The following is a 27,961-nucleotide window of genomic DNA, read 5'->3' as shown; positions in this document are numbered from 1 at the left end:
TGGGGGGAGTTGTTGAGGGGAGGAAAGGCTGTGCCGCGCCTGCGCGCTAGCCACAGGGGCGGGGAGGTCAACGCGAGGGCAACGGTGCGCCGGTGCCAGAGTGGGCGTGTCTGCTTCCCAAACACCCACTGTCCCAATGGTGCACGTCTGTCCCAAGGTTGGCCCGTTCGACTTGAGTGGTGGCACGTCTTAACCAATCACCGCAGAACTCGGCCTGTTGCCAGGGTGAAGCCGTGCCCGCCTCTCTACTGGATGCGGATTTCTGGTGGGTGGAAACGGAAGTGACGCTTCAGGGGCTAGCTAAGCTCTGGGAGTGTTGATATTTTCCAGTCAGTCCGGCTGACTGGGGCCAAGTTGGAAGCCCGGAAGGGAGGCGATTTAAAAACTGTCGTGCGCGGGGCAGGCCACGCTGTCCTGTTGCAGTGCCCCCGCCTGCGAGTCAGAGCCTCGGGGAGACAACAGTACAACGGGACCGAGAGGAAAGGCAAGGAACAAGGGTGCCGACTTTGACTGAAATCTGAGACAGAGGGCAGGGGAGGGCGATCGTTCGCTTCTGATTGGCTCGTGGGCATCATCGAGGACCCACGCAACCGCTTCGATTGGTTGGTGCCCTCAATTGTTGTGGCGGCGGCGAAGATTTTGCCCACGTACTTCCGAGCGAGAGGCGGGGCTGTGCCCCGGCGCGCCTGCGCAACGCCCCGGGCCCCACCCGGTAGTTCAAGAACCTGCGAGGGGGCGGGGCGAAGAGGTGCTTGTTTTGGTTCTGTTTCCTTTGAAGCCGAAGGCCGGAACGAGCGTAGCAATAAACTTGCTGGACTTGGAGAGAAGGCTACGACAAGCTCGCCGCGGTGCCTTCATCTTGGACTTCACATCCGGGTTCACCGGCCGCGTGACCCGCGCGCCGCCGACGGTTCGAGAACCGGTGCCTCGATCTCTTTATCCGGGTCCCGGCGATCCCGTCGTGCTTCGCGCACCACTGTAGCCCCCCCTTATCCGGGTCCTCTCCCGGCGTGCCCCGCGCCGAGTTTGGTGGGGGGTACTCGGCGGTGCCGCCATGACTATTCTCCCCAAAAAGAAACCGCCGCCTCCCGACGCCGACCCCACCAACGAGCCGCCGCCGCCCGGGCCGCTGCCCCCGGCGCCTCGCCGCGGCGGGGGTGTAGGCGTGGGCGGCGGCGGCACGGGTGTGGGCGGCGGCGATCGCGACCGTGACTCGGGCGTCGTTGGCGCCCGTCCTCGAGCCTCGCCACCGCCTCAGGGCCCGCTCCCGGGGCCACCGGGTGCCCTCCATCGCTGGGCGCTGGCCGTGCCGCCTGGCGCCGTGGCAGGCCCCCGGCCACAGCAGGCCTCTCCTCCTCCTTGCGGGGGCCCCGGCGGTCCCGGCGGCGGTCCCGGTGACGCGTTGGGTGCCACGGCAACGGGCGTGGGCGTGGGCGCGGCGGGCGTGGTGGTGGGCGTGGGCAGTGCCGTGGGCGTGGGCGGCTGCTGCTCTGGGCCGGGTCACAGCAAGCGGCGGCGTCAAGCCCCTGGGGTTGGCGCGGTTGGCGGGGCAAGTCCTGAGCGTGAGGAAGTCGGCGCAGGTTACAACAGTGAGGATGAGTATGAAGCGGCTGCAGCGCGCATCGAGGCCATGGACCCCGCCACCGTCGAGCAGGTATGGGGGGGGGGGGTGACGGGTGACTGGGTGTGGTGGACGGGATGCCCAGACTGGGTAGGGACCCAAGGAAGGCTATTTGAGATCGCTCCAAGGGGCCTTTGTCTTCTCTCTGAGCCTGGCACTCTTTGGTAGTGGGGGTGTGAGAGATCCTCTTTCCCCCGCCAAGGACTTGGGGTTAGAGGCCCCAGATAAGATGGAGGACTTAAAAGCGGGGTCTGTGGTGTCTTCTAGCGCCCGTAGTTGTCATTCTGGGCCCAGGGACCTCATCGTGTAGGGCCAATAGGTAGGGACTCCCCAGGAGAGACAGGCAAGATGGAATGCCTCCTGAGAGGGGAGTCTCATGACTCTCCAAAGGACCTTGGTCTGTGTTCAGTGACTTGAGATTTCTTTTTCTCTGGGATAAGAGTCTAAGACTTCTTCTCCAGGGAATACAAGTAAGGTGGAGATCTCAGAGATATGAGTGTCCCCAAGATACCAAAACCATTTCAGGGGTCTGAGACACTCTATATAGGACAACCCACTTCTCTTTCTCAGGGGGATACAGCACAGGACCATGCAGCAGTGGGGTCTGAGACTCCCTCTTCTAGAAGCCAAGGGCCTGACACACACACATACATACCCCCCTAAGATCCCCTTCCCTATGGGAACAAGGGTCAAAACCAACGCCCTGGGACCAGAAAATCTCCTAGGGTACATGAGATTCATCCCCTTCTAAGTGACAAGGGTCTGTGCTTTTTCTAAGAGGTCTGAGACCTCTTTGGAGGCAAGAGTCTGAATTTCTCTCTAGGAGCTTAAGCTTTTTTTAAGGTCTAGACACCCCCGCCCCCCAGCACCAGGCCTGAACCTTTCTTCAAGAAAATGGGACTCACTGTTTCGGATACTGGAACCTAGGCTGCCCCCTGCTTATGGACTGGGGCTTTCAGAGACTGGGTCTGAAGCCTCTTCAGGAAACTGATACCCCTCCACAGAGGTCTTTAGGGGACTTTTCTCCTCAGGGAGTGGTCTGAGTATTCTCTTTGGCCATCTGAGACTCACTGTGCCAAGGACTCTTGAGCTTTCCCTCAAGGACAAGAGATGCATACATACCCCAGTGACCAGTGTGTCTCTAGAGGTGAGGTCCAAGCTTCCCCCTCAAGCAACTTAAGGTACTCCTCAGGAACAGGAGGTCTCCCCTGCAGATTTGAGCCCTGAGACCCTTCCATTGGGGCATGGGTAGAGTCCCTGGGGAATAGGGTTCCACATCTCCCCTCATGAGTTTGAACTTTCTCTCAGCATACGTGTACCCCAGTCTTAGAGGCCTTTTGGGGGCATAAGATTTCATGCCTTGGGGACTTGAGCCTAAGCCCCCCTTCCGCTTTGAACTAAGTCCTGCGGGCTGCTCATTACTCTTGGGGACATGGGTAAGGTGGGATTCTGGGGGAAAGCGTCTGAGCCTCCTCGCAGGGGCCTGAGCTTCCCCTCTGGGACAAGAGATCCTTCACCTTAGGGAGGGGCTTGAGCTCCCCCCTTGGGTATGAGGCTCCTCCTCCCCTCCCTTCCCCCCCAACCAGGCAATCCTTTCTCACCAGGGAGAGGGATGGGAAGTCCTCCCCAATGTGGTCTGAGGCCTCCCCCATCGGACAGAAGGACCTGGATGCTTTTCACAGTCATGAGAACTTCCTACCTGAGCCTGCTCAGGCTAGGAAGTTCTCCTTACTTTCTGTGAGAAAGTTGTCAGGTACTGGGGATGTGAGGACTGAGGCCTGCCCTCAAGAACTAGGAGATGTGTTGAGTCTCTCCCTGACCCAGCTATGCTTCTAATTTCCTGGATCAGGGAAATATTCTGAGCTTCCTGAATTGGTTTCAATAAGCTTTTTTCTTCCCAGAGACAGGGAAGGGGTTTGGGACATCCCCACTGCAGGAAATTCTCCACCCACATTCCTCTCCCTCTTGGTTCAGGTAAATCTTTGTGTACTTCACGGGGGCCAGGGCCTGGTTTTGAGCCCCCGTCCTTGTTCCCTTTCCATACATTACTACTTCTCCAGGCAGGATAAATCATCTGCCAGGGTGAGGACCAGGAGTTGTTTCTTCTCCCTGGTTGCAGTAAAGTGTGCCTTTCCTTCTCCACAGAAATGAGGAATCCCAGGAACAGAGAGAAAGTCATGTGCTGCCATCGTGACTAGAAAGACACCTCCTTACATCCCCTTTGCATCTCCTGGGCTAGGAGTCCCTCCCTTGTAATTGTTCCCATAAGAACATGGAAGTAAAGCTCTGTGGTTGCATGATACCTTCCCTTCCCAATGACGGAGGAGAGGCTTCCTGTCCTCCCACTTCTTGGGACAAAGGGAGGAAGAAGATGCTTCTTTTTGCTTTACCTGGTTGAACTTGGGGATGAAAAGAGGGGAGATTCTTCCTGCTGCCCTAGGCTTGGTCCTGAACCGTCACTGGGGGCATTTGTAACCCAGAGGCCAGTTAGATCCTTGGGAAAGAGGGGAGTTGTTGAGAGGGAGCCCAGATGGTGAATCTGGTCCTTGTGACTACTCAGACTTCTTGTCTGTCCTGATGCTGTTACTGTATCTACTGCTTTTAGGAGCCCTTTTGACACCCTGGGGGTCCCAGTGCTAGAAAGGTGGTGTCGTCAGGGGTTTCCTTTCCCAGGTATGGCTGCCTTGCCGAGAGTCTCCCCTATGAAAAGAATGGCTTGAGAGCGTCCTGAGCTTGAGGACCCCACAGGGCATTTTGTGAAGGGGGCCCGTGTGCTGAAGTGGTGGGAGAAGGTGGACCTGGCACTGAAGCCAGGATGCCTGGGTTCCCACCCTGGCTCTGATGGGGCTTTTCTGGATGAACCAGAATAGTTCTGCCTGTGCTCTCTGGGCCACAGTTTTCTCTTTGGTCAGGTAAGGAGCTGGTTAGGTATTGTTTAGCTTTGGGATTTTAGGGAGCTCACACCAAAGCCCTTTGGGCCTGGAGGTGACAGGGAAGGGTAGGTGTCTTTCGAGGCATAACTGGGTTCCTCTCCTCTCTCCCCTGCCCCTGTGTTCCCTCTCAACCATCCAAGCTTGGTGGTCAGGACAAGTGGCCTGGTCAGTGTGAGGTTCAGGGTTGGCAGACAGTGATTTTTGTGGCCAGCTCTGCTGTGGTGAATAAACTCGGGGGTTGCTTGTTGGGAGACCTCTTGGATGGTTTGGAGGTAGGGTTGTGTGTAGAAAAAGTTTAGGCTTTGGAGCTGGCAGGCCTGAGTTCAAATCCCAGGATCTCCTGCTTAGCTGCCAAAAGTCCACCCATGCCCAAGGTTATTGAGTGTCTGAATACCTGACCTGGCCCACCTTGGACCTTGGCTGATTCTTCTCTTGAAGTTTCCCCAGGATCATCTGGGTTCTTCCTAGGAGCCTTTGCAACAACTGATCTTTGTTGGCAAAGACCCTTCATTTGGCTTCTAGGAACCTGCTGATTCCTCTGGTGAGGAGGCAGAGTGGTATAGCAGGAAGTGGTCTCTGCCTGGGTGGTCTGGGTTTGAGTCCTGTATCTTCTGGCAGTTCCTTTTTCTGGGCCTCAGTTTCTCCATCCATAAAATGGGTAGTGGTGAGGAGGGAGATTGTACTCATTGCTCTGAAGCTAGTTGTAATCTCTTTAATTCTCTGCTCCCTACTCCCCCCATCCATTGTGAAAGTTTTGAGTGGGGCCCCTTAGCTTTTGGGAGTATGCTATGAAGTTTCAAGCAGTTACCAGCTTCCCTCTCCCCAGCCAGTGCTGTAGGCCTTTGTGTGTGTGTTTTTTGTTTTCTTTTGTTGTTGTTTTTACTTTTTGGCTTCACCGCTCGGGATATGGGATCTTAGTTCCCTGACCAGGGGTTGAACCTGCACCCCCTGCAGTGTAAGCATGGAGTCTTAACCGCTGGACCGCCAGGGAAGTCCCTGTGTGTGTTTTTTTTTATTTAATTTTATTTATTTATTTATTTATTTTTGGCTGCGTTGGGTCTTTGTTGCTGCGTGCGGGCTTTCTCTAGTTGCAGTGAGCGGGGGTACTCTTCGTTGCGGTGCACGGGCTTCTCATTGCAGTGGCTTCTCTTGTTGCGGAGCACGGGCTCTAGGCGTGCAGGCTTCAGTAGTTGTGGCACGCAGGCTCAGTAGTTGTGGCTTGCGGGCTCTAGAGCGCAGGCTCAGTAGTTGTGGTGCACGGGCTTAGTTGCTCTGCGGCATGTGGGATCTTTCCGGACCAGGGCTCGAACCCGTGTCCCCTGCATTGTCAGGCGGATTCTTAACCACTGCGCCACCAGGGAAGCCCCCTGTGTGTGTGTTTTTAACAGCTTTCTTGAGATATAATTCACACATCATGCAGTTCACCAGTTCAAAGTGTACAATTCAGTGACTTTTAGTGTATTCACAGAGTTGTACATCCATCACCACAATCAGTCAATTTTAGAACATTTTTTTCACCTCAGAAAGAAACCCTGCATCATCATCATCCCCCATCCCCTCATCCCCTCTCGGCCTCTGACAACCACTAATCTACTTTTTTTTTTTTTTAAGGAATTCCTTTATTTTTTATTTTATTTATTTATTTATTTATTTATTTATTTTTGGCTGTGTTGGGTCTTCGTTTCTGTGCAAGGGCTTTCTCTAGTTGTGGCAAGCGGGGGCCACCCTTCATCGCAGTGCGCGGGCCTCTCACTATCGCGGCCTCTCTTGTTGCGGAGCACAAGCTCCAGATGCGCAGGCTCAGTAGTTGTGGCTCACGGGCCTAGTTGCTCCGTGGCATGTGAGCTCTTCCCAGACCAGGGCTCGAACCCATGTCCCCTGCATTGGCAGGCAGATTCTCAACCACTGCACCACCAGGGAAGCCCTAATCTACTTTTTGTCTTGATTGATTTGTCTTTTCTGGATATTTCATATAAATGGAATCATACAACATGCAGTCCTTTGTGACTTCGTTCTTTCACTTAGCATAATGTTTTCAAGGTTCATCCATGTTGTAGCATGCATCAGGACTTTTCTTTTTGTTGCAGAATAATAGAATCTTCATTTTTTATTGTTTCTTTTTGTTGCAGAATAATAGAATCTTCGTTTTTTAATCCCCCCCGCCCCCCACCCCAGTGGCCTGGCAGTAGGTTTGGAGCCTTTTGCTCTTTTCCGATTCCTCTGCCCTGGAGAGCTTGTGTTAGTCCTTAGCAGTGTGTCTGTCTGTTTCTCATTGGATGGGTTGCCTATGTTTAGCCCGTGGAGCAGAGCCAGTGTTCCTGGGTATTTTGGGGGAGAGAGGGGTGGTCTTGGCACCAGGCTTGCTGGGACAGAGCTGTGTAGCCCAGAATACTAAAAACCTCTTGGCCGTGGGTTCTGGGAAGACATCTGTCCATGAGCTGCCACTGCTGCTGCCATCTCCCCCTGCCTCCTCCCCGTTTCAGTGGCAACTCATTCATCAATAGACAGAGTCAGCAGCTTCCCAGGCTGGGAGGGGGGATTCCCGGCCCCTGCAGCCTTAATTCTAACCCTTTCCCTGGAGGGATGCAAACAGGGTGGATCCTGTGGGATGTGAGCATTGCCACGTTGCCTCACAGCTCACACAAGGGAGTGCTACAAGGAGGTTGTATTTGTTTCCTGTGGTTGCTGTGACAAATTACCACAAACTGGGTGGTTTAAAACAACAGAAATTTATTCTCTCACAGCTCTGGAGGCCAGAAGTCCGAAATCAGTTTCACTGGGCCCAAATCAAGGTGTTGGCAGGGCCACACTCACTCCACAGGCTCTATGGGAGAATCCAGTCCTCTTCCAGCTTCTGGTGGCTGCTCCCATTCCTTGGTTTTTGACCACATCACTCTGACCTCTGCCTGCTTCTCCTCTGTGTATGGGTGGTCTCCTCTTCTGTCTGTATTAGGTCTTCCTCTGCTGTTCTAAGGACACTCGTGATTGCATTTAGGTCCTACCCTGATACTCCAAGATAATCTCCCCATCGCAAGATTCTTAACCACATTTGCAAAGATCCTCTTCCTGTAACATTTACAGGTTCCAGGGATTAGGGCCTGATGTCTTTGGGTGGTCATTATTCAGCCTACTACAGGGGTGTTCTTGTTTCCCTTCCAGGGCAAGGAAGGGAACTCATTAAGTGCTCTCATACTGGGCGAAGTCCTATAATATTTGAGTCTTCCCAGTATCCCTATTATTGGGAGGCTTGTTATCCCATTTCGCAGATTGGACAACTGTGGCTCAGAGCAGTTCATCACATGGCTAATTAGTGGAGTTGGATTGAAACCTAAGTCAGTTGGGTCCCACAGCCTGCTTCAACTTCTGTTGTGCCTTTGGACCAGTAGGTTGCAGTCTTGCACCTTGGATCCCCTGATGTCAGAGAGCTTTGCCCAGCCCCTTTGTGGAGGCTCAGAGATGTGGAGGGAGTCACCCACAGGTTCAGCAGTGGGCTTGGAAGATTCAGGGTCTGGACTTTTTGTATTTTTATTTTATTTTATTTATTTATTTTTTATTTAATTTTTTGACTGTGCTGCATGGCATGTGGGATCTTAGTTCCCCAACCAGGGATCGAACCCTGCAGTGGAAGCACAGAATCTTAATCACTGGACCGCCAGGGAAGTCCCAGGGTCTGGATTTGACTTTCTTAGGCCTGGACATTGATGTAGCTTATGGCTGGGCCAGCTCCCACCTTTCACTCCCGCCATCCCCTCCTTCCTGGGCCATTTTCCTAAACGACTCTCAAGTTGGCGCCTTCCTTGGAGGCTCCTGTCCAGCTGGGGAGAGGAAAAGACTGTGCTCTGAGCTCTTGGGACTCTAAGCGCTTTTTGGAGCCCAGGACCATGACCTCCCTGTTTTCTCCCCGCAGAGGGAGAGAGAGAAGGGGTTTCAGCCAGAGCCTGCTTTAAAGGCTGCTGGTGCCAAAGGCAGTGGGTGGCTAGTGGTCTGGCCTCCAGATCCAGGCCCAGATGCCAGTCTGGCTGCCCCAGTACCGAAGCCTTGCTTGTGCAAGGGGAATGCTCAGGCGTTCTTAATTTTTAAGGACAAATCAGGATTTTCCCAAATGGGCTGCCAGGTACATCTCCATGCTGTGACTCATGAGGCTTCTCTTGTTGCCTTTACACTAGGCTTTGCTGGTGCCCAAACCCCAGTTCCTTTCTGCCTTTTTAAAATGAAGATAATGCTTCCTGCCACCTGAGCTGTGGTAAGGACAGTTAAATGAGGTCACCTTTTGCATCTGGCACCTGGCATGGGCAGGCATTCGGCTAATATGAACTCATCTTTTTTCTTGGCCCTGCCCTGCTTACTTGCCTAGTCCTATCCAGGACTTTAGCTCTGCTGAACTCATTGCTGGGCCTCTGGCATCCCTGGAGTGACAGAAGTGATCTCTTATCCAATTAACAAGCGTTTCTGGAGGTCTTGGTGTTTTACTCCTTTACTCAGGTGGCACCTCCTCTCAAGTGCCAGCCTTAATGACTGGCCAGGTCCCTTCTTCTGTTTCACAGCACCCCTGTGTTCACCTCTTTCAAAGCCCTTGCTCACACTTCAGTGTGGACATTGCCTGTTTCCCCACCCCTCTAGCAGTTTATGAATTTATCGAGGTTGAGGCCAAATTTGATTCATTTTTCTGTCCTCATTGCCAGCCCAGGGTCTGACTTAGTAGCTGCCTGGTAAACCTTTGTTGGATGAATAAGTAGGAGCCACTCTCATCCTCTTTGATCCCCTGTCCCCTCTCAATCTCTTTTCCCCCCATACTTGAGGGCAGGAGGTTGCTGTGTGCCCTGCTTTTTTAGAACTACTTCTTCTGTCCAGTCTGGGGTTGTAGTCATAGTTGCAGCTTCCCTGCTGAAGACCCCTGGCTAGGGCAGGCGCCATGGTGCTGGGAGATGGCTGACCCTGCAGGTCAGGGATAGGGGAACTGGCTGGAGTAGGCCAGTCCAGTGTGACAGCCTCAGGGCAGGAGGGACACCTGGACTGCTGGAATGTTGTACACAAACAAGAGTTTGTGCTGTGGAAGCCCATTAAGAGCTTCCAGGTGCCTTTGTCATCTCTGGAAAGCCAGCCACACCTTCCTGGTGTGCGGGCCCTGATGGTGGGGCTACTGGCTGTTCCCTTGTCACCCTCTCTTCATCCCCTGCTGTGTAGCCACTCACCTGGGACTTTCTGAGGGCCTCTCAGTTGTACGTCATCTCTGTCTGTGCTAGTCTTGCCCCTTCTTCTGTTACTGATGACCACCTCACCAGTGCATGGTATGTTGTTTAGAAAGCCTTTTCAGGTCCTGAAGCTCCTCTGAACCTCTTGACAGCTGTCGGGCAGATCACATATCCCCCGTTTGATAGGCTGAGGCTTGGAGAGTTCAGGTAGCTTACCTGAACTCATGCAACAAGTGAGTGACAGAGCTGGGGTTGGAACCCAGAGCTTTTTAGCCTCTAAACCTTGTGCTTCCTACTTTGCCAGGAATTTCTCTCACCTGAGCTGGGTAAAAATGGCCTGCAGAGAGGTGACCTCCTCTGTCTGATTGGCATTAGCCCAGATCCTGTAAATCCCTAGGCTGGGTCGTGTCCCCAAGGAGCAGCCTTGGGATTTCTGGTCCCTAGGCCTGATGCGGGCTCAGGCTGGCTTCTTCTGGTGGCCAGCAGATGGCGCGAGGAGGCTGGGAAAGATCTCCTGCTTCTGGTTTGTTTTGTTTTGTTTTGAGATGGAAAACATGTTTTAAGTGACACTTGGACATTATTTTTTAATAGATTTATTTTTTAGAGCAGTTTTAGGTTCACAGCAAAATTGAGCAGGGGGTACAGGGAGTTCCCATACACCCCTTGCCCCCCCACACATTCAGAGCCTCCCCCATAATCAGTGTCCCCCACCAAAGTGGTACATTTGTTACAATCATTGGACCTACATGGACACATCATAATCACCCAAAGTCCACCCAAAGTTTACATTAGGGTTTGCTCTTAGTGTTGTACATTCTATGGGTTTGGATAAATGTATAATGATGTAACCACCGTTACAGTATGTAGCATAGTTTCACTGCCCTAAACATCCTATATGTTCCGCCTGTTCATCTCTCCTTTATTTATTTATTTATTTATTTATTCATTCTTTCATTCATTCATTCATTCATATTTGGCCACGCCAGGCGGCATGCGGGATCTTAGTTCCCTGACCAGGGATTGAACCCGTGCCCCCTGCAGTGGAAGCGTGGAATCTCAACTGCTGGATCACCAGGGAAGTCCCTCTCCATTATTTTTTTTAAAAACATCTGAAAATACACACTTGCACAGATTCACTTAACCCCACACCTTTAGGGCCAACTGTACTTTGGAATTCAGAAAAATTTCAGAACTTAGGAAAGTCACCTGGTATGTGTACTGTGTATTATGTAACACCTCCCGTGGGGTCTATAGCCGCACCTCATAGTCAAACACCTGAATGTTTCTGCATAGAAATGTTTGAATATTCGCCTCTAAGTGGAATAAATGGGTTCTTGTCAACTCAGGTCGGATTGTGATGCTAAATAAGTTAGATAAAGACTTGGTTTTAAAAGCTTTTAGAAGTTTGGAATTTTGGGTAAGGTATTGTATACCTCTTATAAAGGAAGTGGTGAAGTAAAATCACCTGTAATACCAACATTTAGGGATAATATTTTGTTGTGTAAAGTCTTTCCAACTTTGTGTGCATGTGTGTATACATATGCATATATATATGTTAAATGTGTTCTATCACAAGTGAGATCATACTTTGCATATGTTTTGCCTTATACAGTATATCTTGGAATTCCCTAGCTGTATGTGGAGCTCAGGAACTGGACTCCCGCCAGTCACTCCCTCCTAAACATCTCCCCTACCCTAAGTGACTAGAGGGTCCCCAGGTGAAACTCCTTGAGGTAGAGCCAGGTTCTCCCCCCAGGCACTTGCTGGGTCTGGGCCTCTGGCTGCCTAGGGGAAGGCCCAGCACTGGATTCCCAGCATGGTCAGCAGTGGTCAGAATACAGATGGGGCTTCTGCTCTCAGGACAGCTGAGACCCCTCTGGGAGCAAGTCTTCTGCTCACACAGTGACTGATTCCCTAAAAGAAAGGGTCTCCTCCTGCTTCACATGCACATGCACAGAGTTGTCAAGCAGGGCAGAGAACTGGACCCTGCCCATTGTCCTCTCAGCCAATCATCTGGGCCCCTTGAGAGCTCAGGGGCAGGGCCCTGGGGCGAGGGTACAGGCCTTTCCTGTTGCTGACCCCCACCTCTTCCCTCCAGCAGGAGCACTGGTTTGAAAAGGCCCTGCGAGACAAGAAGGGCTTCATCATCAAGCAGATGAAGGAGGACGGCGCCTGTCTCTTCCGGGCTGTAGGTGAGTCTCTGCCTCAGCCTTCAAGGGCCTAGGGCTGCCCCTGAGCTGTGTCCCAGTTGTCAGGAGTAACCCGTGTGACAGGGTTGGGGGCAGAGTTAGCTGGTCTTTTAGGGACTCCAGGCCCCAGCCTCAAGTTAGTATCTGGCCTCTAGCCCTCAGTCATGGGGCAGTATGGTGGTATGAGAGTAATAACAGCAATAATAGTGATAAAGAAAATAACATTACTTAGGGACAGATTGCTCTGTCAGACACTACAGGAAGCCCTTTTAATTCTCCTCCAAGCTAGGTAAGTGTAGAACTATTGCTTCCAGTTGTTAGATGAGAAAAGTATCTCAGAAATAGGGAATGACTTACCTAGGGTCAGAGAGTACATAGAACAGTCAGGAGTCGGAGTCTGGTGTAGGTTAGTCTGAGGCCTCTTAACTGCAGCACACAGCTGTCACCCTGGAATCATAGAACTTTTTTTAAACTTACACGAAAGAAGAATAGTGAACCCTCATGTACCCATCATTCATCTTCAAAATAATCGTTAACATATTGCCAGCCTTGTTTCATCACTACCCCACCCACTCTTTTTTACTCTTCTGAAACGAGTATTTTTAAAGCAAAACCCCATCATGGATCATCTCATTCGTAAATATTTCTGTATGTTTCTCTGACAGATAAGGGCCCTCTCTTTCTCTTTCAGCATAACAAAAATGCCATTATCATACATAACAAAATAATTCCTTAATACCATCTACTATCCAGTCTGAGCTAGATCTTTGACGCTTCTCTGGCTCTGAATCTCTGACTCAACGAGCAATTGTGAGGTCCTGTGCTGGTGTCCAAGGGAAGCTGGGAGTGTGATCTGATCCTCCCTTTGGAGCTCTGATATCTCCCAAGGAAAAGTGCCCTCCAATAGGAGCTTTGAGCTGGGAGTCAGAAGCCCTTTCTTCTAGTTCTCCCCCTGACTCATAACTTCCATTTTCCCATCTGTGAATGGTGTTGATTCTGAAGGGCTCATTGAATCCCTTCTGGGTCTGCTATTCTCTCAGTCTGTGCAGACCCTTCATGTCTGTTGGTGGGCTGGACTGACTCAGGCTCCACTTCTGGCTCTACCACTGATTCGTGGTGTGCCCCTGGGCAAGCACCTCTTTTTCCCCTGAGCCTGTTTTCTGTATCTCAGGTACCTGTGTACCATGAGGCTAAAAGATGTCGTGTTATAATGGTTAAATGAGATTGCTTTAGTAAATCCCTTTAGTGCCTGACTTGGTAGACTCTCAAGGAACAATAGCATTGATAAAGCTTGAATGCTATTATTAGTGGTGCCTCAGAGCCACAAATGTTTGAGTAGGTGAAAGAAAGTTAGGTGGGGTGAGTGGTTGCCTCCCTATTCTACCAAGCAGAAGAGGTTCAGGCAATGGAATCTGCTGGGCTGGGAAAACTCCAACCTTCCTATCCCTGTGGCTCAATTCCATGTTCTCCCTGGGATGTCTCCTAGAGAAAGAGCTAGGTTTGGGGGCATCTTGACCAAAGGAAGGCAAAGAAAGAAGAGGTGGGGGCCCATTAGGTGTTAGGCCTGTGCCGAGACCTTAGGTTGAATGTGGGGTAAGCAAGGCTGCTGGTGGAGTGAGGGTCAGAGAATGCAGCTGGGCATCTGGGTCTTGGGTGGTCTTTGAGGCAGACCTTGGGCCTGGTGAGGACCTGGCTTGGCAGTAACCCATGTCAAGAACAAAATTTAAGTGTGTGTCCATCTAGCTGTTCTCCCCAAACACCTTCTGACCCTTCCCCCTCATTGGGGCCTTCCAGTAAGGGACCTAAGCTTACAGGAAGAGCTGACCATGACAGGTTGAAGGCCTTTCCCTATCAGCACTATGGCTACACATTTCCTCTGACTGGGCTGCCCTTGGGTTTTCTTCGTAAAACCTCAGAAGCCCCACGGCCTCTCCCTGAGAAGTACATGACCCCCGGGCCTCTAGGCCTCACCTGGAGGTTTCCCTGGGGCAGAGTGCACAGGACATGTGCCTGGGAAGGGGACTTTATCTTCAAGCTTTCTGCTGCTGCCCCTCTGCTTCCAGCCTAGCTTGGGACAGGGACAGGTGGTAGTTACCCTAGGCTCTGGTGAGAAGGGCTACAGGCCGCCACGTATTGAATAGTAGAAGGACCACGTAACTGAGGGCTGGAGTTGGAGGGGGGACCAAAATAGAGACCACTCTGTCGTTCCTTGACCCCGACTGATTGCTAGGCATTCCTCAGGGTGCTTCAGGTTCACCTGCAAAATTGCGATCATTATCCCATGAGACAGGTGAGAAGATTGAGGCTCAGGAAAGGGAAGTGACATGCTCAGGGTCATTAGTGGCAGAACTGCATGGGAACCGAGAGGTGTCCAAAGGACACATTCTTTCTATGACCTTAGGGAAGCCCTGGCTTCTTAGCTTAGCTGTCAACTGGCTGGGTGACCTTGGCTTTTTTCCTTGACCTCTCTGGGTCTTACTTCTTCCAACTAGGATCCTGTGGTCCTCTACTCTTAGGAATCCTGAGGCAGGTGGGTTTCTACCGTCTGTTTTACCTCTGAGGTCTGGGTGTCCCCAGTGTGAACCAATATCCACTGCTTGTGCCCAGTTCTCTTTTCCACCACCACCTGTTGGGAACTCGTGAGCGTTGGCACAGGCTTGGGTGGAGTGGAATTGGCAGCCTGGGTCCCAGAGGTATCCTGTGGTCCACCCTGCCCCTGCTGTGCTCAGATAACCTCCTCCTGGAAGCGTGAGTCTGCATCTCTCTTCCCTCCCTCTCTCTGTATGGCTTTGACTCAGCAAAAACCTCTGGCCCTGGCCCTGGTATTGGCCTTGGCCTCGGCCTCGGCCTCTGTGGGCAGAGTGGCAGCCACATGTGCGTGTGTCTGCGTGGGCCATGGGGATATAGCTGGGACTGTGCATGTTACAGTGATGGGGCCCAGAAACATTAGCGAGGCCCACTGCTCTGGACCTTTTGGTCTTGGAACATGGACTATCAGCATTGGAGGAATGGATCTTAGATCAATTTTGACTCTTCTATAAAAGGGAAATAGGCCTTAAGAGATAGTCAGGGCCTTATTTTCTAGGTCACACAGCCAGTATCAGAACATTGGTGTTTGAGGTTGAACCAGGCCAGGAGGAGAAGAATCCCATGGGCCACCATGTACACCAGCTTCTGTTGACCTCTCTCTGCCCTGCCTCCTTCAGTGTTCCCATCTTTGCAATGGGCATTTTATTTATCTATCTATCTATCTATTTATTTATGGCTGCGTCGGGTCTTAGTTGCAGCGCACGGGATCTTTCGTTGCGGTGCACGGGCTCTCTAGTTGTGGCATGCAGGCTGCCCTGCGGCATTTGGGATCCTAGTTCCCCTACCAGGGATCGAACCCACATCCCTTGCATTGTAAGGCGGATTCTTAACCACTGGACCACCAGGGAAGTCCCGCAATGGGCATTCTTGAGTAGAGGAGCAGCCATCTCAGAGACCAGGCTATTGAGAGGGCTGAGTTCTGCTGTCTCCCCCGCTGAGGGTGTGCCAGTTGAGGTAGCTGGGGCCACAGGCCAGGTATGCACCACAGCTGCTTGACAGGCAGATGAGGCCTTTTTTTGGGTTCATCTCCTCAGTGGGGCCAGGGTTCCCACTGGGCCAGGAGAGAAGCAGGGAATAAAGCAGGTCCTGTCTCCCCCTACTGCTTTGTACACACATTTGTGTGGTTTGTTTTTAGATTTCCCTGCACACACCAAGCTTCCTTTTCTGTCCTCAGTGGAGCTCGCTGTGGCTCTTCCAGCAGGCAGGTAGGCAGGCAGGCAGGCAGCAGCCTGGTAGGGAGGTAATCCCCAGGTGCCTCTAAAACAAATTGTAGGGCCTTGTACTTAAACTCTTTATTTATTTTTAAAAGAATTTTTATTACTATTTTTTTTGGCTGCACCATGCAGTATGTGGGATCTTAGTTCCCCGACCAGGGATTGAACCCATGACCCCTGCAGTGGCAGCATGGAGTCTTACCACTGGACCTGCAAGGAAGTTCCCCTTAAGCTCTTTAGAGAGTCCAGGCTCTCCTGTCTTGCTCTTCTACATAATTCCTCAACAAATAGTGACTACATTTTGGGGGACCTTCCCCCAGGCAGCAGGGGAGGGAGGTTGAGACAAGTCTGTTAGAGCCATTGGCTATTCCCCCCTCCCATCAGGCCCCCTGGCAAAGGCTAGGAAGGAGGTGTGGAGGGGTCCTCAGTTTGTACAGCCTCGTATCTTGTCCAGCCTTCAGTCTTTCCTGGTTGGTGGCAAGGGCATCTACTTGTTGGATGCGATAGTTCTCTGCAGTTGTGAGGGTTGTTGTGTGGGTATTTGGCCTCAGGGAACATCTTTGGCGGGATCTGCTGGCTGTGTGCATGCACATATGCATTTCTATGCTGGTGTCTCTGTATGCTCAGAGAAAGGACAGAAGTAGGGTGTGGGGAGGGAAAGTTCATGCTGACCTCTGTGGCCCTAGTGAGGGGTACAGCCCCTGATATCTGTAATCTCTGCCCACTTTCAGGCCTTTCCTGCGTTCCAGCTGATTTCTGCTTGTGCTGGTGGGGAAACTGAGGCAGTCAGGATCAGGCCTGGCCTAGGGAGTCAGGTGGCTAAGGTGATAGCTGGATTGGGAGTGGTGGTAATGTCACCTGGGGCATCAGTGCTTGAAGTTACCAGTTACTCCTTGAAAGCCTGGCCTCTCCTTCAACCTCCCAAATGTGTGACCTTGGGCCAACTATGCCACATTTCTGTACCTCAGTATCTGTCCTGTGTAAAGTAGGGTTTTTTGGGGTAAGAATGGAATGAGTTAGAATGTGAAAAGGCCTTGGTGGAACCAATTGTAGTATTGTACTGAGGATTTCTGAGCCCTATTTGGGTTGGGGACAGAGGTGAGGTAGTGGGGACCCCCTTCCAGCTGGACTCTGGGAGGGGAGAGCAGGTGCAGATTGCCCACAAGTGCAGTGTCAGCAAGAGGAGGAGTTTCGGTTTCTATCAAAACAAGTGCTGTGAATTCCCCTACCTCTGCAGGACCATTGGGCCCTTTCCCTCCACCTTGGACCCCACAGGGAAATCCAACTCAGCCCCTGGTTCCATGTGCCACCTTCTCAGGAGGAGGGCTTTCTGCAGGACAGAGGTAGGGCTGGCAAAATCAGACAAGCATCTCCTGAGTGAGGATTTCTGTGTTCTTAGCCCTGCACTGGGTGTTTTTCCTGCCTTATGTCATTCAAAAGATCCTTCTACTCTCCCTCATTGGCAAGGTACTGTTGCTCTGTTTCCTTGGTTCAGAGATGCACATTTTCTTCCACGTTGATGATCCCCAAACTAGGGTACGTCTTATAACCAGTGAGGTGGGTTCCCCCCTCCCAAAAGCTGTGATTAAATACACGTACCGTAGAGAAGGTGATATTTTACATTTTATAGATAAGTAGAGAAGGTCATACTTTGCCCATACGTAAGGAACCCATTTTGTGAGGCCTATTTGGTTGCTAAAGATTTGAACTACAGGCACAGAATGTAGGCTTGTGGACCTCTGGATTCAGCAAAGGTAGAGAACCAGTTCTGCCTTCATGAGAAGGGACAACCTAGACTTCGAGTTTGGGGCTTTCCTCTGGCTGATGAAGTGCAACAGAAATGAGGAAGGGCTTAATAAGTGGTTCCGATGACATTCTAGCTGACTTGTGGGTGGCTAGCTATCTGAAGGAGTCATCGTCCTCCTTATGACAAACGGAGCCCTGTCTCTTGAACACCTAGTATGCTTTAGGTGTTCGCAGACCATCCCCTGTAGTCTTAACAACGCCCCATGAGAGGAAGAGGAGTTACTCTCCCCCACTTTATGGATAAGGACATTGCAGCCCAGAGTGGTTAAAGGCCTTTTCCAGTGCCACATAGCTAGGAGGCAGAAGAGCCTTTCTGTCAGGCAAAGGAGTCAGTGACAGGGCAATGGGGGGACCCTCATGGGAAGGTTCTCCCCCAACTCCCTTCCGTGTCCACAGTCTCCCCTCTTTCCCCCAACGTCTTGCATCTGGCATCTAGGTCGGGTAGATCTACCTCCCAGGCCTGGAAATGCCTGTTGACCCTTCCCTAGGAACATCTCAGCCACCTCCCTGAGCCTGACAGACCAACCCCTATTTTTTAACCCCTTCACTCCTATCTCAGTTCCTGTTTACTGCAGCTGCTGACAGCACTGCCTCTTTGGCACCCCAAGTTTATTCTACAGAAATAGCTCCACGGGCAGCTCCGGCAGCCACAGCGGGTTCTGTGGTCCTGGCTTCTAAGAAAGGCAGCGGCAGGGGGCCCCCAGCTTGTGCACAGGGCATGTGACTTGCTGGAAGTGCCGCTGGGGGGTGGGGCGGGGGAGAGTGTGGCCGCAGAACCCACATCCTTGTTTACATCGGTGAAGGGGCTACCCCTTCCCGCCTTCACAGCCCCCACTCCCCATCCCTCAGGTCTCTGCACCTCCAGGAGGACGTGAGACAGGCATGGGTCCCGTTTTCTATCTCAGAGTGGCCTTTTTCTCCTTATCTCACATAACCCTCCAGGGAAGGAAGGGGAGGGCAGCGAAGGCGTTCTTCTGGCGATTCTTCACAGAGGTAGACTGGCTGTCATGGAAGAACTCTGCAGTGTTCCCTGCGGGACCTGCCTCTGCCCCTGCCCCAGTGCCCCAGGGAGATCCCGTCAGAGCAACGGTCCTCCGGGGAGACAAAGGGAAATTCCCTCTTCGTCCTAGCCAGTGGACATAAGGCGTGCCTCATCTTCAAGCCCACTTTAATTTCTCAGGGAGAAGGCTCCCCGGCTCCCCCAGCCTTCCCATCCACTCAGCAAACTGTTGCCAATTTCTTGCACTGCATCAGGCTCTGAGCTGGGGGTGGACTTGGATGTGAACTGCCCTCTGCCCTCAGTGGGAACCCAGTGTGATCAGGCAGATGAAGTCTGTACGCACCTTTGATAAATCTGGTGATAGAGGTGCTCTGGAGGGTGGGGAACTGTTTTAAGAATACATTGCTGTTTGACAAGTAGGCAGACAAGGAGGATGGAAATGATGTCTTGAAAAGGGAATGGCATGTGTGAACATCCTTAAGTGAGGCAGAGGGAGCCTAGTTCTTATTGTGACCAAAACCCTATAATGCCTGGACCATTTGGGCCACAGGCTGCCTTTTCTGAATTAAGCTTAAGTTAGGTGCATATGTGTCTTATCTCTCTTATAGACTACATGCTTCTTGCGGATAGGGGCAGGATTTTACTCACCTCTATCACCTTCACAGTACTGCACGTTCAGGCCCCACTACAGGAAAGGGGGCTCTGAGTGACTGCTCTGTCCCAAACCCAGTGCTCGTCACTTCACACCTATTATCTCATTAATCCCACTAGAGGCCTGCCAGGAAGTCATCCAGCTCCATCCCATTTTACACGTGAGGCATATGAAGGTCAGAACACTTGGGTCATTTGCCTCTGGTCATTTTGCTCACTAGTACCTAGCAGAATTGGGCTTAGAGCCCAGTTGTTTTTCTTTTCCTTTCCTTTCCTTTTTTTTTTTTTTAACCTTATAAAGGCCATACTGACTCCTGAGAGTCAGGAAACTGAATTCTAGAATTGAATCTGTCACAGACTTGACTTCTATGTGACCTTGGTCAAGCCACAAACTCCCCGAGCCTCCGTTTCCTCATGTGAAAAGTGAAGGGGGTGTATGTGGAATTGATGGTGCTTAAGGCCACTTAGGGATTTAAAATGTTTGTTGACAAAGTCATCTGCCCAAGAGGCCTGTGGTTGTGTCCCTCTTACCTGTACTCTTGTTCTTAAAGACTGTCCCTGCCTGCCTCTTTTTTCATGACCCTATTCCAGCCCACAAGGCCAAGAACTCTCCATGCCTTAGGGTAGGAAAGGGCATTTCCCTGGCCCCCAGCCCTCCACCCGCAAGGATGTTCTGTGACTCAGAACTCTTCTTTGGTGGCAGCTCTGACCCCAGCCTCTTCTTCTGTCCCCACAGCTGACCAGGTGTATGGAGACCAGGACATGCATGAGGTTGTGCGAAAGCACTGCATGGACTATCTGGTGAGACCTTGCAGAGACCTTGGGGCGGGGGCAGAGTGGGAGGATCTCTTCTCCACATAGAGCTTGCTCCTCTGATCTATTCTGCAGATGAAGAATGCCGACTACTTCTCTAACTATGTCACAGAGGACTTTACCACCTACATCAACCGGAAGCGGAAAAACAACTGCCATGGCAACCACATTGAGATGCAGGCCATGGCAGAGATGTACAACCGGCCCGTGGAGGTGTACCAATACAGCACAGGTACTTCTGTGGTGTTGGTGAGCGACTGATCACGCCTGGTCCGAGCCTGCCCCACCCAGCCCATTGTGGATGCTCCCTCCTTCTCTTTCTCTGCAGAACCCATCAACACATTCCATGGGATCCATCAAAATGAGGATGAACCCATCCGTGTCAGCTACCATCGGAATATCCACTACAATTCGGTGGTGAATCCTAACAAGGCCACCATTGGCGTGGGGCTGGGCCTGCCATCATTCAAACCGGGGGTAAGCAGGTCCCCGTGCCCAGAATGGATGCTGGCTATAGAGACCAGGAATCTCTGTTGGAGTTTCAGTTTTGCCCCTAGCCCACAAAAATATCCTGTCCCCTCTCTGAGTCGCCCGTAAGGTCTCACCTCTACCCAAGGTGATCTCTCAGGGCTCATTCTGTGGTCTTGGTTTGCCTGTCTGAGCTGGCTCACCCATCTTTTGTGCCTGTTAAGGGTTGGCATTTTGGGATATGGAGTCACACTTGGGAACTGTGAGCCAGGGCTTGGTCTGGGTGTCTTGGCACCCACATGGATCCTCCTCCGAACCTCAGCAGGTACAGACAGCTATGGTCACAGAGACTTGGAGTGTAGGCCTGGGCCCACCACTTACTGGCTTGGGACCTAAGGCAGATTGTACAAGTAATTTGACTGGCAGCTTGGCCGATACAGAAAGTGCCTAACACTGGGCCTGGTGCCTAGTAGGTGCTCAGAAGGTGGCAGTACATTTTCTCAGCACACACTGACAGATTCTGATTCTCTGTCTCATAAACAGTTGTCTGCTGGGGATTTTGGTATCTTCTATTCAGGTTTCACTTCCTACAAACAAAAAGTGCTCCTGCCTCATTTTAGGAAACACACCCTAACACCAGCACACCCTCTAATGTAAAGGTTTTTTGGTTTTGTTTTTTAAATTTTTAATCTCAGAACAGTTTTAGATTTATGTAATTATTGTGATTATAGAATTCCCATATACTCCCTATGATTAACGTATTAGCATAGTGTATTTGTCACACTTAATGAACCAATATTGATATATTAACTAAAGACCATATTTCTGTGACAGTTTCTCTGAATTTCCTTGTTTTTGATCTGTTTACAGACTCTATAGTTTTGCCTTTTCTAGAATGTCATATAATTGGAATCATACAGTATGTAGTTTTTTCAATGGCTTCTTTCAAGTAACACTGTACACTTAAGATTCATCTGTGACTTTCTGTGGTTTGATCACGTGTATCTTTTCTTTTTCCTTTTGTTAAAAATGTGAGTGCCCTAAGTTTTTTTTTTAGTAGACTTGTTTAGAATAGTTTTAGATTTACAGAAAAATTGAGAAGATAGTACAGAGTTCCCATATACCCTCCTCCCCCTTGCACACATTTTTGCTATTATTCACATATCAGATGACTGTGATACATTTGTTACAATATATGAACCAATATTCACACATCATTATTAACTAAAGTCGTAATATCTCCTTAGGCTCCCTTGTCTGTGATGGTTTCTCACACTTTCATGTTTTTGGTGACCTTGACAGTTTTGAGGAGTACTGGTCAGCTATATTGTAGGATGTTTCTCTTTTGGAATTTGTCTGATGTTTTTCTCATGATTAGACTGGGGCTGTGGGTTTCAGGGAGGAGGATCACAGTGGTAAAGTGCCGTTCTCATCACATCATATCAACAGTGTATACTGTGAACGTGATTTATAACTGTTGATGTCGACCTTGATCATCTGGCAGAAGTAATGTTTATCAAGTTTTCTCCACTGTGAAAATTACTCTTCCCCCACACCACCCCCTTTTCCATGCTGTACTGTTTGGAAGGAAGTCATTTACAGCCCACACTTAAGAAGTGGGGTTAGGGAATTCCCTGGCAGTCCATTGGTTAGGACTCTGTGCTTTAACTGCCGAGGGCCCGGCTTCAATCCCTGGTTGGGGAACTAAGATCCCACAAGCCGCACAGCACAGCCCCCAAAAAAAAAAAAGGGGGGGTTATACTCCATCCCCTTGAGAGCAGAGTATCTACATAAATTATTTGGAATTCTTCTGCAAGGGAGATTTGTCTCTTATCCTCCATTGTTAATTTATTCAATCATTTATATCATTGTGGACTGATGGGTATATCTTTAATACTTTTACACTTTGAGTTATAATCCAATACTATTTTTATTTTGATGCTCAAATTGTTCCAGTTTTGGCTATTGGGAGCTCTTTTTGTTGGTTCCTGCGTCTCTGACATAACCCCATCATTGTGGTGGTGTGTTTTGGGAGCGGGGGGTGTTTCTTGGTTTGTTCGTTTTTGTCTTATTTATTTATTTATTTAAAATTAATTAATTTATTTTTGGCTGTGTTGGGTCTTCGTTGCTGCGTGTGGGCTTTCTCTAGTTGCGGCGAGCGGGAGCTCCTCTTCGTTGCGGTGCACGGGCTTCTCATTGCAGTGGCTTCTCTTGTGGAGCACGGGCTCTAGGTACACGGGCTTCAGTAGTTGTGGCACGCGAGCTCAGTAGTTGTGGCTCGCAGGCTCAGTAGTTGTGGCACACGGGCTTAGTTGCTCAGCGGCGTGTGGGATCTTCCCAGACCAGGGCTTGAACCCGTGTCCCCTGCATTGGCAGGCGATTCTTAACCACTGCGCCACCGGGGAAGTCCCTGTTTTATTTTGTTTTGAATACTTACTTTCTGGCACTACAAGGTGCTCCAGGCTCACCTTGTATATTTCCTGCCCCATTCCTAGAACCAGCCATTTCTCCAAGGGGTCCTAGTTCCTTTTATTGGAGAATGTTATTAGAAACCAGCATCTGGGTGCTGAGTTTGCTCCTTGCTATTGGGGTATCCTTGTTTCTAGGCCCTTTCAGCTGACAAAGCAAGGAAGTATATGTGTATATACTAACCTGTGTGTATACACATATCTAGAAATATTTCTACATGTAACCAACTGTATCTACATGAAGCTATAGTTCTTACTGATATCTTTAACTGATGGGTACCTTGTTATTTTTAATTTGCAGTTCCTAATGACAAATGGTGTTGAGCATCTTTTCACGTGCTTATTTGCCATCTGTATATCTTCTTTGAAGTTGTGTGTTTAGATTTTTTTGCCCATTTTTTAATTGGCTTATTCTAACAGAGTTTTACATTCTTTTTGGACTGTTATCCATGGGTAAAAAATTACATTTTACATCATTACTTAGTGCACGCACACATTGGTGTGTGGTGTGTATATGTGCATTAAAAGAAGTTTCACTGAACGATACTTCACATTTATTCCCTGGGATATGCACTGATACTTTTCATTATTCCGTTTTTAAAGATCTGTTATGTCTCACAGCCTGACAAAGAACACTCTCACACAGTGTTCCACAACTCACAGCACCCCACACCATGCTGACGCTGTTCTCTTGTCCAGTTAAATGCCCCAGTACTCCCTCTACCCTGTGTACACAGAGCTCGCTTCTTGGGTGATCTTTTCTCCTTGTCCCATCTGGGCATAGGTGAGGAGGGCCTCAACAACGGAGTCGTCACTGGGTAAGGCTTCTTTAAATTCTAGCCCTGGCTGGAGAGCACCCGACTGCCCCAGACTTAGTACTTCAGTTGAGGTGTCTTAGGGTTGGGAGCAGAGCTTCTGAGTATAGGAGTTTGGAATGACGTGTCCCACAACCCAAGCCTGCCTTCCCCCAGTCCCTGATGAATAGGCAGCCTGCCCAGGGGGTTGCTTAGTAAGAGTACCTGCCTTTGTGCCTCCTGTCTTCTGGGCCTGTGGGCCCACCTCCCTGAGCCAGTTCCGGCTCTTGGCCAGAGTTCAGAGTGTCAGCCCACATCACTGTTCCTCCCCCACTCCTTGCAGTTTGCAGAGCAGTCCCTGATGAAGAATGCCATAAAAACATCGGAGGAGTCGTGGATTGAACAGCAGATGCTGGAAGACAAGAAGCGGGCCACAGACTGGGAGGCCACAAATGAGGCCATTGAGGAGCAGGTGGCTCGGGAGTCCTACCTGCAGTGGCTGAGGGATCAGGAGAAACAGGCTCGCCAAGTCCGTGGCCCCAGCCAGGTGGGTCCTGGGGTCTGTCACTAGCCTGGCTAAGAACCTGTTAATTCCCACATTCTGCCCACAAACAGGCAGAAAAAAACTAAGCAATTTTGGCATCTGGGAGAGAAGGAAGCTCCCAGCCCCGTCTGTACCTCATCTTGGCCTTAGTCTTGGCATTGTGCCTTAGAACTCTCAACGCCTGTGCAGAACTAGCTCTTTTAAGGAGTGAGGGAGGGCAGCCACTGGTGGTGACATGCAGGGTTCATGGATAGTTTCAGAGGGACAGGCTTTTGCTGAATGTTCTTGTGTGGGAGGCTCTGTGCTGAGGATGTAAAATCAGGTCTGGCCCGCTCCACCCTCAGTGATTCTGTCTGTTAAGGGAAACACATGCGTCAGTGGGACCCTTGACCCTGGCTGGGAGACCAGTGAAGGTGAGGGCTCTGGTCAGTCTCCACACAGAAAGGTTGAATTTTTAGGGCAGGGAGTGGGGCATGACAGTGGAGCCAGGCATTTGAGGAATCACAAGGAGTTTAGAGTGATTAATAGGCATTGGCAAGAGCTGAGTAATTCGTTGAACAAATATTCATTGCAGGTCTATGCCAGGCACTGTTCTCAGTGTATAGGGGTACATTGGTGAGCCGGGCAGTCCCAGATCCCTGTCCTTGTGGTACTTACATTTATGCAGAGTGGAACAAAATAAACATAATGAATAAATTAATTGAGAGGTGGTATGGATGAAAGATGTAGAGCAGGATAAAGGGGATGAGTAGGACTGAGTGGGGCTGGGAGTTCACAGTATTAAATAGCATGGTCAGGGTTGGCCTCAGAGCAGGTGAGATTTGAGCAAAAGCTTGCAGAGGTGAGGGGATTAAGTGCCTATGCCAGGGAAGGCAGAGGGCCAGCTAGAGCAAAGGCCCTGAAGTAAGTGCACACCTGGTGTGATTCAGAAGCAGCCTGGAGGCCATTGTGGCAGAACAGAATGTAGTAGTAGATGGAGTCGGAAGGCGGTGGGGCCAGATCGGAAGGGGCTTGTGGGCTGTGGTGAGAACTTTGGCTTTTTTTCTGAATGAGGCAGAAGCCATGAGAGGGTTGTGAGCAGAGAAAGAGTGGGATCTGACTTAGGATTTAACAGGATCCTCCTGACTGCTGAGTGTAGAACGGAGTCTAGGGGGCAAGGGTGACCAACAAGGAGAAGGCTACTATAGCAGTTCTGGTGACTGACGACAGTGCTGGCAAGGGAGGGGGTGAGAAAGGGATAGATTCTGGATCTATTTTGAAGGTGGAGGTAACAGGTTTCCTGTCAGATTGGCTATAAGGGTGTGAGAGGGGCTTTAAAAGAGCTTACCTTCATCCTGTGGTCCACTGTGTGACCAGGAATGGTGGTGGCCTATGTAGAAGCTATATCATAGCCAGGATCCTGGGAGGGAGCGAGCCCTTTGGGGATGGGGCAGAGGAGGGTTGCGACTGGTATTGGTCCTTACCTCCTCCTCCTTCCTCACTGCAGCCCCGGAAAGCCAGCGCCACGTGCAGCTCTGCCACAGCAGCAGCCTCCAGTGGTCTGGAGGAGTGGACCAGCCGGTCCCCAAGGCAGCGGAGTTCAGCCTCGTCACCCGAGCACCCTGAGCTGCATGCCGAGCTGGGCATCAAGCCCCCTTCCCCAGGCACTGTCTTAGCTCTTGCCAAACCTCCTTCACCCTGTGCACCAGGTCAGTGACTTGCTGATAGGGAGCATGCAGGGGTCAGGAGGTCCTGCCTAGGTCCTGAGCCCTGCCTCTGACTGTCCATCTGCCCCAGGTACAAGCAGCCAGTTCTCGACAGGGGCCGACCGGGCTACTTCTCCCCTCGTGTCCCTCTACCCTGCTCTGGAGTGCCGGGCCCTCATTCAGCAGATGTCCCCCTCTGCCTTTGGTAAGCCTCCTCTGTCTAGGGTCCAGGGGCCAGCTGGGAGTTGGGGAGAGATGGAAGAACCAGCTAGTCCTGCAAAGGGGGCTTCTTGGGCCTCTGGCCATCTCCCCAGGAAAAGAGAATTTTTCAGGTCCAAGAGTCTGTCCCAGAGGCAGATCTGAGTGGGGTTTTGTAGGCCCAGAGGAGTCTTCTCCTTAGAGAAAAGAATGATGGGGGCCTGAATGGGATCTCTCCAGAGCCAGGGATCAGCAAAGGGCAAGGAGAAGGCAGGCTTTAAAGTGCTCTGTCATCCTTTTTCCCTTCCTCTTGCCCAGCAGGCCTGAACGACTGGGATGATGATGAGATCCTAGCGTCGGTGCTGGCAGTGTCCCAACAGGAATACCTAGACAGTATGAAGAAAAACAAAGTGCACAGAGACCCACCCCCAGACAAGAGTTGATGGAGACCCAGAGACTGGAGACCATCTCCCAACCCCCACACTCCTGCCCTCTGGTGCCACCCCACCTTCTTTGGCTTTCTTCCCTCTTGCCTTCTTCCTTCTTCCCTCTCTCCCCTCCTTTCACTCCTCCCTACTTCCCTCTGGCTAGCCCACCCCTGCGCGCCCTCTCATCGCTGCCACCACCATCATCACCTGTCTCTTCGCCAGCTGACGTGCCCTGTTGCCCCCTGCACAGCACCATCCCTGCATTCCACAGGGGACTCGGGCAAGGGTGCTGAAGGTAGGCGAGAGGCACACAGAGACAAACCAACTGGCAGCCAGGCAGCCCCTGAGGAGAGACATTCAGACAGAGGAAAGTCTCCCTGTCCCCGATTCCTTCCAAGATCAGAAACTTGTCACCCCACCACAAATGATGCCGGGGAGGTGGGAGGAAGAAGTGGGAAAATCCCCTTCCCAGTACCCCAAGAATGTCTGAGCCTTCAATGTTGAACTTTTTCTTTATTAAAATGTACTTTTATCTTATAAAATCAACCAATCAAAAAGTGATGTAGACAACAGCACTGGCTCTATGAAAGTGGCATCTCTCTGGTTTCGGGGCAGGCAGGCCACGGGGCACGAAGATGTGATTGATGTCCCTGGCCTCCAGCTCTGTGGAGGTGGGCAGGGTCTAGTGTGAGCCAGGGTGGGGTGGGAGGGCGAGGGGGGGGGCAGGTGTCAAGTGGGCTTTGGACAATGAGACTCTGACCTTGCTGCATTCCTTATGCTTCCACCACCACCACCAGTCTTTTTGGAATCTTGGGGTGGGGGGCACCTTTGAGGATCATGGCCGCCGCCCAGGATTTGAGTGTGGGGGGTGGGAGCAGCCTTGGCAGATGGGGCACCCATGCCCTGCAGGTGTCAGCAAGATCCGCCATCTGTAATGTCCTTGGCACAATAAAACCAAATGTCAGTTTCCCCTGAGCGCCTCTGTTCTGTGTGGGACAGGGGGTGGGTGAGCCTCTCATCAGAGGCGGTGATGGCCCAGACCTTGGCTTGACCTCTAAGGCCCGTATGCTCTCCATTGGGGTCTTTCTGGGGGCCCAGAGTTTGTTCATATTTGATTCACTGGTTACTAAACCAGCTTTTGGACCTGTTACCACCAAGAAAGCTCTGTCTTTGCCCATCGCCCTTGCCTCAGTATTGGCACAGGATGTAGCCTGCCCACTCTATTTCCTGGGGTGTGATGGGAGCAGAGAACTGTGAGCTTAAAGGCAGGGACTGAACTTCCAACTTCTCTGCCTGCCTCTCGCCCCAATATGTTTGCTCTTTCCTTGTGATTGTTTGATTAGGAAATGCTTTGGTCAGCCACAACGG

The 27,961-nt window shown here is 51.0% G+C and overlaps 1 protein-coding gene across 3 annotated transcripts; it reads left to right on the top strand.

Moving 5' to 3' along the window:
• Positions 1-299: 299 nt before the first annotated feature.
• On the top strand, positions 300-27,135 carry OTUD5 (OTU deubiquitinase 5). Of its 3 annotated transcripts, none has more exons than XM_061177950.1 (9): positions 300-1,654; positions 11,848-11,938; positions 19,932-19,996; positions 20,084-20,240; positions 20,337-20,485; positions 24,082-24,285; positions 25,769-25,970; positions 26,059-26,172; positions 26,484-27,135. In XM_061177950.1, the coding sequence occupies exons 1-9, from the start codon at positions 1,055-1,057 to the stop codon at positions 26,606-26,608; spliced, it is 1,707 nt and encodes a 568-aa protein (XP_061033933.1). In that variant the 5' UTR covers positions 300-1,054; the 3' UTR covers positions 26,609-27,135. The 3 variants fall into 3 exon arrangements, with proteins under 3 accessions (XP_061033933.1, XP_061033932.1, XP_061033931.1); XM_061177949.1 differs by having other exon boundaries at positions 11,845-11,938; positions 26,487-27,135; XM_061177948.1 differs by having other exon boundaries at positions 11,845-11,938.
• Positions 27,136-27,961: the final 826 nt, after the last annotated feature.

Source organism: Eubalaena glacialis, chromosome X (genome assembly GCF_028564815.1).
Source record: "Eubalaena glacialis isolate mEubGla1 chromosome X, mEubGla1.1.hap2.+ XY, whole genome shotgun sequence".
NCBI lineage: Eukaryota > Metazoa > Chordata > Mammalia > Artiodactyla > Balaenidae > Eubalaena > Eubalaena glacialis.
The sequence above is the reverse complement of the archived record's forward strand: the minus strand, read 5'-3'. Positions and strand labels throughout refer to the sequence as shown.

Bases quoted from the DNA above. Each gene is read 5' to 3' on its own strand.
- OTUD5 (XM_061177948.1), top strand. From the start codon at position 1,055: ATGACTATTCTCCCCAAAAAGAAACCGCCGCCTCCCGACGCCGACCCC. The intron at 20,486-24,081 runs GTAAGCAGGTCC...CACTCCTTGCAG, and splicing joins TGCCATCATTCAAACCGGGG to TTTGCAGAGCAGTCCCTGAT. The intron at 25,971-26,058 runs GTCAGTGACTTG...CATCTGCCCCAG, and splicing joins TCCTTCACCCTGTGCACCAG to GTACAAGCAGCCAGTTCTCG.